The sequence below is a fragment of the Somniosus microcephalus genome, chromosome 1 (assembly GCF_052327205.1).
Source record: "Somniosus microcephalus isolate GS21.2 chromosome 1, FLI_Smic_1.0, whole genome shotgun sequence".
Classification (NCBI taxonomy): Eukaryota; Metazoa; Chordata; class Chondrichthyes; order Squaliformes; family Somniosidae; genus Somniosus; species Somniosus microcephalus.
Window position 1 is genome coordinate 59,975,009 of NC_140987.1, and position 14,750 is coordinate 59,989,758.

A 14,750-nucleotide genomic window follows, 5' to 3' on the forward strand; every position below is an offset into this window, starting at 1 on the left:
AGGTGCAGAGGCAGGCAATGTGACAGAGGAGGTTTTTTTTTAATTCATTTTTTATGGGATGTGGGCGTCGCTGGCAAGGCCAGCATTTATTGCCCATCCCTAATTGCCCTTGAGAAGGTGGTGGTGAGCCACCTTCTTGAACCGCTGCAGTCCGTGTGGTGAAGGTACTCCCACAGTGCTGTTGGGGAGGGAGTTCCAGGATTTTGACCCAGCGACGATGAAGCATCGGCGATATATTTCCACATCATGATGGTGTTTGACTTGCAGGGGAACTTGGAGGTGGTGGTGTTCCCATGCGCCTGCTGCCCTTGTCCTTCTAGGTGGAAGAGGTCACGGGTTTGGGAGCTGCTGCTGCAGAAGCCTTGGTGAGTTGCTGCAGTGCATCTTGTAGATGGTACACACTGCAGCCATGGTACACCAGTGGTGGAGGGAGTGAATGTTTAAGGTGGTGGATGGGGTGCCAATCAAGCGGGCTGCTTTGTCCTGGATGGTGTCGAGTTTCTTGAGTGTTGTTGGAGCTGCACTCATCCAGGCAAGTGGAGAGTATTTCATCACACTCCTTACTTGTGCCAAGTAGATGGTGGAAAGGCTTTGGGGAGTCAGGAGGTGAGACATTCGCAGCAGAATATCCAGCCTCTGACCTGCTCTTGTCGCCACAGTATTTATGTGGCTGGTCCCGTTAAGATATAGATGGTCTTTGTGATGGAGAGATGGTCAGAAGCTCAGCTCAGGGTCAAATAGGATGCTGAGGTTGCAAACAGTTTGGTTCAACCTGAGACAAAGTTCTGGGAGGGAGATAGAATCTGCAGCACGGGTACAGAGTTTGTGACGGGATGAAAAACGATGCAGCTCATCCAAGACTGGATGTTGGACAAATAGGCTGACAACACAAAGACAGTGGAGGTGTTGAGAGAGCTTGGTGAGAGGCAGAGCTGGGTGTCATCAACATACTTGTGGAAGCTGATCCCATGCCTTCAGTTCTTTCAGGTTTTTCTTGGTGGACAAGGGGAAGAGGAGAAGTAGCAGAGGCAATGGATGGTCTCGGTGAGAAAGAAGTCCATGATCTCCTCACATTCGTTGTTGGAGGTGAAGGTGGAGGGAGCAGGGGAGTGTGGTTTAACTAGACAATTGGTATTGAACAACAGAAGTCGGGGATTATCTTTGCTTACCAGGATAATCCTGGAGTGTTGGGTGGTAAAAGAAAGAAAGACTTGCATTTATATAGCAGCTTTCATGACCACCTGACTTCCCAAAGCACTTTACAGCCAACAAAGTACTTTTTAAAGTGTAGTCACTGTTGTAATGTAGGAAACTCGGCAGCCAATCTCTGCACAGCAAGCTCCCACAAACAGCAATGTGATAATGACCAGATAATCTGTTTTAGTGATGTTGATTGAGGGATAAGTATTGGCCAGGACACCCAGGATTAACATCTCCTCTGAAAGCCAGCACAGCACCTCCGACAGTGCAGCACTCCCTCAGTACTGATTTTTGTCAGCCTAGATTTTTGTGCTCAAGTCTCTGGAGTTGGATTTGAACCCACAATCTTCTGACTCAGAGGCGAGGGTGCTACCCACTGAGGAAAGTGGGGCATGAGAAATGCTCAGGTCTCCACCTCTTGGACTTGAGGGATCGAATGAGGGGAAACTACCAGGATAGGATAGACTAATGGCTTCACTGGGGTCAGGGGCATCAACGGTGGAGGCGAGGGAGCAGTTGATCACATAAACAGTTGCAGGTGTATCGTGATGAATGGAGAACCAAAGACTAGGCAGTTTGAAAATGCAGTTGTAAGTGATTTGGGGGAGAGTTATTTTCCCCAAGGCAGACACAGAAGGGGGTTTTAAAGAGGGTAGGGGGTATAGGATGTGGGTGATGAAAGATACAAGTAAGTGGTCAGAAAAGTCTGTGGTCAAGACCACATGAGATGGCAAGGTCAAGGGGCTGGCCGTGAATCGAGATAGAGTTTATATGGAGAAAGAGGTATAGGGAGAACAGGAGGGCAATGAAATCTGAAGAGAGAGGTCAGGGTGAATTGAGATAAAGATTGAAATCCTCGAGAATGAGATGTTGCTCAGTGCACAGGTTGATAGAGGAAAAGAGGGAAGATATATCGGGCAGAAACTGGGTGAGAGTAGTAGACAACAAAGATTTTAAAGGTGAGATAAGAGGGACAAGGTAAGGTACTCAAAGGAAGAGGAAGGTACCAGAAGAGTAGGGGGGGAAAGCAAGGTGTGATTTAGTGATAGGACCATGCTCCCACTGTAGCAGTTTGGGTGGGGCAGGTGGTGAAAGGTATAGCCAGGTGGGGAAGCTTCAGTGAGGTGTAAAGTATCGCCACCCATAAGCCAAGTTTCAGACAAAGCCATAATGTCCATCCAGTCGTCCACAGTAAGATCAAGAGAGTAGGATGGGGCAACTGGAGTTGCAGCTCATAAGGAGGCAGCGACGAGAGCCTTGATGGGCCCTTCAGAGAATGCCAAAAGAGGCACAGAGGGTAGCTGTGGGTTTATCCAATGAGGTTTCAATCGTGGGCAGCGACATGGTGAGTAGGAACGCAGTAGACTAGTGATGGATTGGGGTAGGGATTAGGGGGAGTAAATGACCCAAGAGGAGAAAAATGTAAAGTGACATGATTGATTGACAAGAAAAGAAGACGAGAGACAAGGACCCGAGAGGGACCAAGAGGAAAATAAAGGGAGATAGAAGTAATGGGCAAATAACAACAGAAAATGCTGGAAAAACTCAGCAGGCCAGGCAACATCCGTGGAGAGAAAATAGTCAACGTTTCGAGTCAAACTCTTGGTCAAGACAAAGAGTTTGACTCGAAACGTTGACTATTTTCTCTCCACGGATGTTGCCTGGCCTGCTGAGTTTTTCCAGCATTTTCTGTTGTTGTTTTGGATTTCCAGCATCCGCAGTATTTTGCTATCGTAGAAGTAATGGGCTTTGGTCTGGAGTGGCAGTCAAAATGCATACACAAATGGACACAGTGAATTCTGGTTACAGAGGCATGGCAGAGATTAGGAGAGACATTCGGAGATTACGTGAATAAATCTATACCGTTTTATGTCGTGGTAAAAACCAAGATAACATTACTAACCAATATTACTATGAGTTATGTAATGTGCATCTTTATTATGAACTGGCAGGCTAGACATGACCAAATAAGTTGATAGTACTCCATGGGTCAATGCCAAGATCTATTCTAACTCTATGGGCTCAATTTTGCCAGGCTCGAGGAGGCGGGATTGGAGGCGTGTGAGGTGGTAAAATCACAAAAAATGGCGGGCCTGATCCCGCCTCCGAGCAATTTTCCCAAATGCGTGTTTTCTGACCCCGTTTCCATCCCACCTCCAAGAGGTGGGATAGGCCCTTAACCAGTTAAGTGCCTCTATAATCCCATTTTGAGAGGCCTTTCTGATTTTACCACTTTTCCCACATCCTGCACATCTCCTCTGGAACACTCCAGTGAATCCTGGCAGCCTCACAAGTGGACTGCTTACTAACAGCTGCAGCTCCACCATTAAAAAGGAGTTTTCAGCAATCATCATTTGCAGATGGCAGAACTTTCTTGTCTCAGGTCTGGGGGAACTTTTAGCAGGCATGCTCAGTGTTGTGGAAGTTTGGAGCCTGACACCCATCTCCAGTGTGACCTCCTGGGAAACCCCTTTCCCTACCTTGACTGAGCGCTTCCTCAACTGAGGCATATACCAGAAGCATGGGAACCATTTATTTCCTTTCCTCCTGGACATTCAATTCAGACAAAGACCAGCCGTGGCAGCAGCAGACCCATGAACAACAGTAGCAGCAACAACAGGAGCGCCAAGCTGCTGCACAGGCCAGAAGGCATCAGCGCGTGACCACATTGCTGCCCGGGATGCTAGAGATGCACTCATCTTGGCCAGATTTTCTTAGCCTGCACAATCAAACACTTTTGCCTCACACCTTCTTATCAGACCATCGTCAATGGCCAAGAACCTGTAGATTCCTATCACTCTGACCACCATACTGACAATTGCAAGTCGGCCTAAGCCCTCAATGTGGAAGTCCCATTAGCGAAATGACACACGCCACAACTGCAACAGTTTGCCATCAGAATTTTTTATGACAAGCAACTGATGGCTTTTCAAAATTAAACACATTACACTCAAGTGACTACCCTTGTGACTACTTGTGCATTATCTTCCTCTTACGCGTGCTCCTACGTGGTGCTTCCCCGGTGGCTTCAGCAGATGTGGAGGCCCCTTGCTCACTTTTTTGCTGCTCCTGTCTCGACACCTTTGGCGGGCGTCCTCTGGGGTTGTGAACCTGTGAGGGCTCGGCAACAGTCTGTTGCTCCTGCGGCTGTGCAGGGGTTGAGATGCTGATCTCAGCTGGGTGGGGACTCTGGTGGGGCTCTGACTGAGGGCTCTGCGGAGGCATGGTCGTGTGAGTGCTTGGAGAGGAGCCCCCACTTCCTTATATGCCACCAACATCCCTCTCATGGGTCAGCCCCACTTCAGAGCTAGCAAGTGGCTGGACAGCACCTTGCTGCACTGCAGGGGGGCCATGAGGACCTGTTTCTGCACTGGAAGTCCTACTCCAGAGGACTTGCATGAAGGTCTGGTTTGTTTGCTCAATAGCTGACCATCGCTCCTCAAGAGATGTCAGTCTATTCTGAACAATTACCATGTTTTCCATACCCTGGTAACTAAGCTCCTCCATGGACGTAGCCATCCTCTCCTCTATGGTAGCCAGCCTTACCATGCAGGTAGCCATCCTTTCCAAGGAGGTTGCCATCCTTTCCGTGGTGATGCATTCATGCACCAACGCCTCCACAAAGGCTCTGCTCACGTTAGCGATGGACTCCTCCATTCGCTCCACACTCGCAGCGACCCTGGAGACCAAACCTGCCAGAGACTCCTGCACCTGTTCCTGGAGTTCCAGCACCGCTCTTCTTCTGGATGGACCTGGAGGCACAGGGTCGACATGCAGCGGAGCCGAGCTGGGAGCGTTCTCTCCACTGCGATGAGGACTCTCCACTGCTGTCCCTGTCTCCACCATCTGCTGATGCTCACTTGTGAGCTGTGATACACCAGTTGACAACTCTACTCTATGTCCCGAAGGTCCCTCCGAGGTGTAAGTGTCTGCGCTGGTGCAGGGTGCGCTTAATTCTGCTGACGGAGCGCCCTCAAAGGTTGCAGCTTCCTCTGAGGAGTCGGGAAGCTCGGGCTCTTCCTCCTGGACAGTTGGGATGGGGGCTCTCGATGGCCCTGTGGGGGAGTAAAGGAAAGAGTTAGAGATGTGAGGTAAAGGTTGCATGCACATTTAATTGTGCAGATGATCATAAGTCAATCTGTTAGAGCATCAGAATCATTATCAGTCACTCATGCAATGTCAATGAGAGAGATGCCAAACTATTCTGTCACCAGCTTGCTGTCCGTCACCCACTTGGGAATCCTCCTCGATCCTGGCAATTTCCAGGGCCACCTTCTCCGAGGTGGTGAGCTGGGCTACTGAGGGTGGCCCTCCTCCTGTCCTCGCTCTTTCCCTCTTATTGTGGGCTCTCTTTTCCTGCAATGAGGGACACAAGTGGAGTTTGAGTGAGAATGAAGGAGTGAGTGTAGAGAATCCATAGCATAGATGCTTAGAAGGAGACAAAGGGCCCTCCCTGTCTGTTGTAAGTTGCTGTCATTGCGTCATAGTAATAGTGAGTGTGAGGGCTGCATGGTCGAATAGTTAAGTGAATGTGACCATAGAGAGAGAGAGGGAATGGGTAAGGGTGCAGGGATGTCCGTGTCAAGTGGGATGTGGAGGAAGAGGTTGGCAAAGCAGAGTGCTGGTGAGGAGAGGCGATGAGAAAGTCATACTCACTTTTCCTGTGCGGAGAAGGTCATGAAACCTCTTCTTGCACTGCAGCCAGGTTCTGCGGCACATAGAGATGGCATTGACCTCCTGGGCCACTTGTAGCCACACAGCTTTAGTCTGTTGTGGTGGCTTTTTGCTCCCTGAGGAAGGGAAGAGCACCTCCTTATTAGATGTTGCTACCTGCATCAGAGCTTGGAGGGAGGGCTCATCAAAGCGAGGTGCACACTTTTGCTTGCTGGTGGACATGGTCGGTAAATTAAGTCCTTCATACAATGTCCAAAGTGTTTCCAGTCTCCAGTAGAATCAAGGCTGCTTGCAGGCCTTAAATCCAACAGCATTGATTACGTCATCGGAGGCGAATTTCTGTATGAAAAGACTCATTGGGCCAGTGGTTCCCAATTCGGGGAAAATCCCACTTTTTCAACACATCACTTAGGAGTCGGGGTCCTGACACGATTTCCACCTGACATGCCCCAACCCGCCCACACTGGCAAAATCCAGCCCTATAAGTAAGACAACATAGAATTATCTTCACATTTTTACTAAAGACTATTGTCTGCACTGACCACCTTAATTTTAAGAATGTTTCAATGTTAAGGAGGAAAATCCTGTTAAGTCATAGTTAACCCATCCCGTTTTGATATTATTAGTATACCTTCCCACCTCTGAGTTAGTAGGTGTAGGATTTGAGCCCTGCTCCAGATAGCCCTGGCGAGTGGAGACCGGAGCTCTGGCTCAATTCTGGGTTGACATCCATTGAAGTACTTGCGACCGGCGGGTTTGTGTGACCCCCACCCCCGTCATTGATTTATGGGATTCTTAAAACCTTCCCACTACATAAGGCTAACCACCCAATCAGCTAGTATAATCCAGTTACAGAAACTACCAGTGTGAAAGCTGGTAGCGGCAATATGTTCTCTGATCAGGATATGCCAAAAAAAATATGTAGCTCCTATATGAATGAAGGCATTAGTGTTGCTTTACATCTCGCCTACCTAAGTTGGATACCTAGTACAGTAATTGACCTCGACTTCTCTTTATACTGTAATAGTGAACCATTTCAGGCTACAGTAAAAAGTAAGTATATAATGCAACTTTCATTTGGATTGATCAATACAAAGAAATATGACCATCATCTCTCAATTCTCAGCCTTCAGGTTTTTTGATTTCATTGTCTGTTTTCAGATGTGCAGTTATTAATATTCAGAATATAGACCCGCCATGGAATACTTTAATTAAACTCTTCCTTCATCTTTTCTTTCTATAGGAAGTAGAAACCCGCAATCGAGACCTGGTGGAGCAGTTGGCAGACTTTGAGCAACGTCTAGAGAAGAGTCAGAATGAGCAAGGGGCCTTCCGCAATAACTTAAAAACACTTCTAGAAATTCTAGATGGGAAAATTTTTGAACTAACAGAATTACGAGATAACTTGGCGAAGTTAATAGAAGGTAGCTAAAACGAGAACCTCTGCATCAGCATTGTCATCCAAATACAGTACATATAAAGGCCAGATTGAAATCTTCCTTTCTTCCCAGTGGAAGGCTGTGGAATACTGTAGGCTCCCTGTAGCATTCTATATCGGCATAAGATATGCTTTGCACTCTTTATTTAGTGTTTTATATCCATTACTTAAGGAGGAGCAAGTGCATAAAACCTAATTGTAAATGAACATTTCCCCATATTATTTCTTCTCTTTGATTGCTATTGTCAAGAATTTTGTACATTTCGTTTTTTAAATTCCCATTATTTCAGGAGACTGCATCAAAATGTATTCTAGGCAACTTGGAAAGGTTTATGATATGATAATTGAAGCCTTTTAATTGCAAACAAATGGATTTTACTGAATCAAAGAGACAGTATCCCTTTCTCTATGCAGTTACGTAAAGGCTGTTAATGATAACATCCACATACTGTTTGCATCTTAACCAAGTTTCATTCATTTTTGCTGTCAAATTAGTATAACAGTGAAAAATGATGCACTGATAGATGCATTTATTTATGGGCTCCAAAGAAATTCTTTATAAGAATGATTTTTCAATTTATTAAGAACACTAAATAGTTCTTTAAGAAGGCTTAGAAATGCTTGAGTGTGGTGTACAGTTTGATTCTGAGATACACTCTGTGCAGGTTGATAAAAGGGATGATGTCTCTTTAAATTTAATAAAAGAGTAAGTTTAATATAACTGTTACCTTGTTATTTACAAAACGTATGTATTGTGGTTTTCCAAAGTAGTGCTGATGCACTCACCATACACACATCCAGAAGTGAATTTATGAAAATCCAAAAAAGTAATATTGGGCAGACATCAGTTTTTAAGATGTGTACTATACAGCAATAATTGAATGCCACTATAATTTTAAATATGTATAATTTATTGATGTGTTTTATTTAGAGTATCATTTTTATTGTGCATTTAAGTAATTTATAGGTGTGTAAGCAAACCTAAATAATGGTTAATTGGTTACTTACCATGGCATAATAGAACAGTGCATTTTGGTTAAGGTTTATTAAGCTTCTTGTATCTTGGAGAATAATGTGCATTTTTAAAATGAAACTCTTGTTTCAGCATAGGTGCTGTAAAGGTCTATGAATGTTCACTCACTGAAGGCTCCAACAAATAGTTGACTTCAAAAAATAAGTGGAGGGGGAACAGGTTATAAGTTAGAAATCTATAAAAGATGTGAACAGTGGTTTACAGTGTACTGTATAAATCTAAAATAATATGGTAGTCTTGGAGTGCTACATTCTAAATGTTTATCAAGCTCTGAGAATATGTACCTATCATTCTATCACAACCTGTAAGCCACTGGAAGTGTTGACTAATGTTGCAATAAGTGGCAGACTAGTTGAGACTACACTGGCATGGTTTATTTAAGCGGTGTCTCTAGAAAATTGTCTGTAACAGCAAAAGGAACCATGACAGTGGCTATATAATGATTGAGTTGAGGAACCATAGAGCCAAGCTGGTAAACAGAAGCAAAAATTTAACCTTCAAAATGTGAAGTTGCTGCTAGAATGGTAGTCTAGAATAGACCTTGATCGAGCCTGCTGATGAGATATATATGACTTAATTAACAAATGAATGTTTATTTAAGAAATGTTTTAAAGGACAATTGTACAGACTTCCTGACACTGCAGTAAAACAATGTAAAATGTAATTTCTGAGAATCAATTTTTTTCTCAGTCCCAATAATGGTCTAGTGTAGTTCAGTGAAGCAGTAGCTCTGGTCAGAACAGAAATGAACATTTGGTCCTTAACTGGAGCTTGATTATTGCTAGATGAGCACTAACTTCAAATGAAAAAAATAACTCCACTGCAGTCGAATCTCCTACAGCAAGAGTAAAGAACTGGGGAGAGAAGCGCCAAGATTTTTTGGATATAAAGAACCCTGCAACAGATTCATGAAAGTCCTCACTTCTGGATCACCCATTCATTAAAAAAAGAACAGTTGGGAACAATGCCAGCTTCTGGTCTGCATACTAATATGAACCTTGTGCCCAGATCAGCAAAAGTACTATTGCTTTATATACAGCCGGTCACATGTAGACTTGCCCTCAACTGGGACAACAGAATATTCATCTGCCCCGAATGACTTTTGGATATTTGTGTCCTCTCTCATTCACTCAGTATGGGGGTCAGATCTGTTTTTCATGTTTTTAAAGTTTATTGTTACACTGGGATCAGGAAATATAATAGAGCCTTGACCCAATACTGCATGCTAGTGAAACAGAGGCTACTCTGTTTATAGTTTGGAAAATTTTGTGCTAGACTGCACTAAACGATTTTGTGTAGCAAGTTGAATGAGGTTTGATAAAGGAAAGGGAAACTGCAGCTTTATGTTCTGTACTTTGTTAGGACATTATATTGCTTGATAAATGAACATATGAATTCTGACTGTTTCAATTGGTTTTCAAAAGGTAATGCCACAAGGGTTTTGGTGATGTTTTGAGATGTAAACTATGTAATAATTTTAATTCTGCAAAGTCCAGTTTCTTTTCTAATTTGTTAATTTCAAAGGAAAAGAATCTTGCTCAGTGGTGGCTGAAATTGATGGCTAATTAAAGATTGTGTCTATTTTTGCTGACCTGTCTGGTCTAAATTAAACCACACAAGTATTTCTTTCCTCCTCTTTTACATAAGTGTTTTGAGAACATCCATCAAAAGAGTGGCATTAATACTACAGACATGCCTGCGCTTTTATAGATCCACAAAAATCAATTTGTTCCGTCCAAGGCAACTTCCTGGAGTGTAGGCGTATTTTTTGAAGGGAGGAGAAATTAAAAGTATTTTAAGACACATGAATTATCTTTGATTTGAAACTGTGGTAGCATCCTATTAATCACGTTACCAAATGTAGCTACAGTTGCATGTTGAAGCTCTGAATTAAATGATATTATGCTTGGACAACTCTACATGTTGGCTCTTAACCAGAATCAGAGGACAGAGATTTAGAAGCACTTGGTTATTGACTCACATCTTCAGCTTCAAGTCCCCTATTCCAGCACAGGACAGGTGTTGTTTGCATGCTCTGGCTGACAAGTGAGCACAAATCTAATAGTGTATAGTACAGAGCTGTCCTGTTCTGAGCATGTACAGTATGGTGGGTCAACGCTCTAGGCTATTCTGTTGTTATGCCACTATTTAGGTGTAACTATTGTTTCTCAAAAATGTGGCTGGTCAACAGCAGTGCCAAAATTGACAAACCCAGTGTCCTTTTTACAGAAACTGTCAGTGATTCTTTTTTATATGTGAATGTCTTTCCAAATATGGAGTCATTGATTTATTGCAATACTGTAATATTCTTATGGTGTGTCTTAAGGTGGATTTTATGATTTTAGAATCCATGTAAGCCCTTGTGCCAAAAGAACCTGTTTGTACTGTATTAAAAACTGCAGCATTGCAGACTTCTATTGCCGTTGGTTAATTTATATTAAAACATAATTTTTCATTTATGATGTCAGTTTAAAATGAAGGATGAAAAATCTAACTCTACCAAGCACAATGAATATCTCAGTACTGTGGAGCACCTCTGAAGGCACTTAGAGGTCAAGTAACCTGGTGAGGCTTTCAATAAAAAAAAACCCAGTGATGATCAGGGGCAATGAGTTGCATTTTCTAATTCCTGTAAAATTTGGTATAGTTGATAAATATTCTGCATATTTGCCTGCAAGGTGCTCATCAGTAACATTAATTCTATAAAAATAGCCTCCCATTTTAAAGTATTTTTTAAATTGTTTATCAACAATGAGTAATTGAATTTAAATGAAAATCCTCTTGCAGTGGCACTCCCCTGATGGTTCAGCATGTTGATCCAGTGTTCCTAACTCTATACAGAGTAGGAAAAGTCTCAAGTTCCATCTCCAGTCATCACTTTGAATGCACAAACTCTGCAAAAAATACACTTCCTGTTGACTTTTCCATTATAATTCCTTAAGTCCACTTTCATAATGGGAACAGCCAATGTAAACTTGTCACACTGTAATTACTCCTTCCACAGTGGGGGTGCTGCAATGGCACCACTGGTGGGAGGGTGTGATTATAGTGTGAAAAGTTTAAATAGGCAGTTCCTAATTATGAAACAGTAGTGAGATTGGTAATGTAGGCAAACACAGCAGATAGTTTGCATACAGTAAGGCCCCACAAACAATAGTGAGATAATTGACCAGATAAACGTCTGGTGTTAGCGGTTGAGGAAGGTGTTAACTAAGTTAGCTTCTAGTAGTTGTTATGAGATCAATGACGGTAAGATAATATGCTCATAAGTAAGGTTTCACTTACTCAAAGTTTAATACTTCAAACAAGGTAAACCACTTACAACCAAAGAAAGCTTAGTTGGGAAAACAATTTCTCTCAAGTTTACAGATCTTGAGCTCAATCCTCCTGGGTCGAATCCAATTCCCGTTACAATTCAGTTTGTTTATATACTTTTCTTCATTACAAATCACTAATCTAAATGCACTTCAGTCATGCTGAGCATAGCCTATTCACGCCTTGTTCACATGCAACTGTACATCTACCAATGGGTAAAGTTATACTATTGATTGACAGGGTCAAGGATGTCACTGAGCGGCTGCAGGGCATTCTGGAGGGGGAGGGAGAACAGCCAGTGGTCGTGGTCCACATTGGTACCAACGACAGGTAAAAAGAGGGATGAGGTCCTGCAGCAAGAATTTAGGGAGCTAGGTGAAGGATTAAGGAGCAGGACCTCAAAGGTTGTAATCTCTGGATTACTCCCGGTGCCACGTGCTAGTAAGTATAGGAATAGGAAGATAGAACAGATGAATGCGTGGCTAAAGGGATGGTGCAAGGGGGAGGGCTTTAGTTTCCTGGATCACTGGGTCTGCTTCTGGGAAAGGTGGGACTTGTACAAGTCGGACGGTTTACACCTGAACCAGGGGGGAACCAATATCCTTGTGGGGAGGTTTGCTAGCACTGCTGGGGAGGGTTTAAACTAACTTGGCAGGGGGTTGGGGTACAGAGTGGAGCTATAGTAGGGGGTGATTTACGGCCAAATACAGAGGGAAAAACAAGTCAGCTGGGAAGGCAGAGCAAATATGTGAAGGCAAAAGAGAATATGGCAGGGCTGGAAGGCATTTATTTTAATGCAAGGAGTCTTGCAAATAAGGTGGATGAACTGAAGTTGTTGTTGAACACATGGGAGTACGATATTGTTGCTATCACGGAGACATGGTTGAGGGAGGGTCAGGACTGGCAGCTCAATATTTCGGGGTATAGAATCTTCAGGCGAGACAGAGGGGGGTGTAAAAGGAGAGGGGGTGTTGCAATATTAATTAAGGAGTCAATTACTGCTGTAAGGAGGGATGATATATTAGCGGGTTCCTCTAATGAGGCCATATGGGTAGAACTTAAAAACAAAAAGGGGGCAAGCACTTTGCTGGGAGTGTACTATAGGCCCCCAAACAGTCAGGGGGAGATAGAGGAACAGATATGTAGGCAAATCTCCGAGAAGTGCGAAAATAATAGGGTAATAATAGTGGGGGATTTCAACTTCCCCAATATAAATTGGGACAGTCAGAGTGTGAAAGGCTTAGAGGGTGCAGAATTCTTAAAGTGCATCCAGGAGAGCTTTTTGAGCCAACATGTAGAAAGTCCTACAAGAGAGGGGGCGGTACTGGACCTAATTCTGGGGAATGTAGCCGGGCAAGTGGTGGAAGTGTCAGTAGGAGAGCATTTTGGCGACAGTGACCATAATTCGGTGAGATTTAAGGTGGTCATGGAAAAAGACAAAGACGGCCCGGAAATAAGGGTTCTAAATTGGGGGAAGGCCGATTTTAATATGATAAGGCAGGATCTGGCCAAAGTGGACTGGGAGCAGCTGCTTATAGGAAAATCCACATCAAAACAGTGGGAGACTTTCAGAAGGGAAATAGAGAGAGTACAACGCCAACATGTTCCTGTAAAGGTCAAGGGTGGGACCAACAAGCAAAGGGAACCTTGGATGACAAGGGATATACAAAAATGCATTAGAAATAAGAGGGGGGCTTTTGGCAGTTACAAAAGACTAAAGACAGAAGAAGCCCTAGAGGAGTATAAAAAGTGCAGGGGCGTACTTAAAAAAGAAATTAGGAGAGCGAGGAGGGGCCATGAAATAACACTGGCGAGCAAAATAAAGGAAAATCCTAAGATGTTTTATAAGTATATTAAGGGCAAGAGGATAACCAGGGAAAGGGTAGGGCCCATTAGGGACCAAAGTGGCAATCTGTGTGTAGAGCCAGAGGATGTAGGCGGGGTTTTAAATGAATTTTTTGCATCTGTGTTCACTATGGAGAAAGACGATGCAGACATAGAAATCGGGCAAGGGGACTGTGACATACTTGAACATATTAGCATCGAGAGGGAGGAGGTGCTAGCGGTTTTAGCGGGCCAAAAAGTGGATAAATCCCCAGGCCCGGACGAGATGTATCCCAGGCTGCTGTGGGAGGCAAGGGAGGAGATTGCAGGGGCTCGGACACTAATTTTCAGAACCTCTCTGGCCACAGGGGATGTACCAGAGGACTGGAGAACAGCTAACGTAGTACCATTATTCAAGAAGGGTAGCAGGGATAAACCAGGGAATTACAGGCCAGTGAGTCTAACATCTGTGGTGGGGAAATTATTGGAAAAAATTCTGAGGGACAAAATTAATCTCCACTTGGAGAGGCAAGGATTAATCGGGGATAGTCAGCATGGCTTTGTTAAGGGTAAATCATGTCTAACAAATCTGATCGAATTTTTCGAGGGGGTGACTAGTGGGGTGGATGAGGGAAATGCTGTGGATGTGGTGTACATGGACTTCAGTAAAGCTTTTGACAAAGTCCCGCATAGGAGACTGATCAAGAAGGTAAGAGCCCATGGGATCCAGGGTGCCTTGGCGCGTTGGATCCTAAACTGGCTGAGTGGCAGGAGGCAGAGGGTGATGGTCGAAGGTTGCTTTTGTGACTGGAAGCCTGTGTCCAGTGGGGTACCTCAGGGATCGGTGCTGGGTCCCTTATTGTTTGTGATCTACATAAATGATTTGGATGAAAATGTAAAAGGTATGATCAGTAAGTTTGCAGATGACACGAAAATTGGTGGGGTGGTAAATTGCGAGGAGGAAAGCCTCCGGCTACAGGACGATATAAACGGGTTGGTCAGATGGGCGGAAAAGTGGCAAATGGAATTTAACCCTGAAAAGTGCGAGGTGATGCATTTTGGACGGACAAATAAGGCAAGGGAATACACAATGAGTGGTAGGACCCTAGGAAGTACAGAGGGTCAGAGGGACCTTGGTGTACATGTACATAGATCCCTGAAGGCAGCGGAGCAGGTAGATAAGGTGATTAAAAAGGCATATGGGATACTTGCCTTCATTAGCCGAGGCATAGAATATAAGAGCAGGGAGGTTATGATGGAGCTGTA

General features: G+C 44.0%; 1 protein-coding gene across 2 annotated transcripts in view; it reads left to right on the forward strand.

The window, feature by feature from the left end:
• Positions 1 to 10,760, forward strand: part of LOC147124116 (homer protein homolog 1-like) — a 147,856-nt gene extending 137,096 nt beyond the window's left edge. For both annotated transcript variants that reach the window (XM_085982175.1, XM_085982167.1), the window contains exon 9: positions 7,118 to 10,760. In XM_085982175.1, coding sequence (XP_085838301.1) covers positions 7,118 to 7,306 — 189 coding nt within the window. In that variant the 3' untranslated portion in view covers positions 7,307 to 10,760. The remainder of the gene's footprint in view (positions 1 to 7,117) is intronic.
• Positions 10,761 to 14,750: the final 3,990 nt, after the last annotated feature.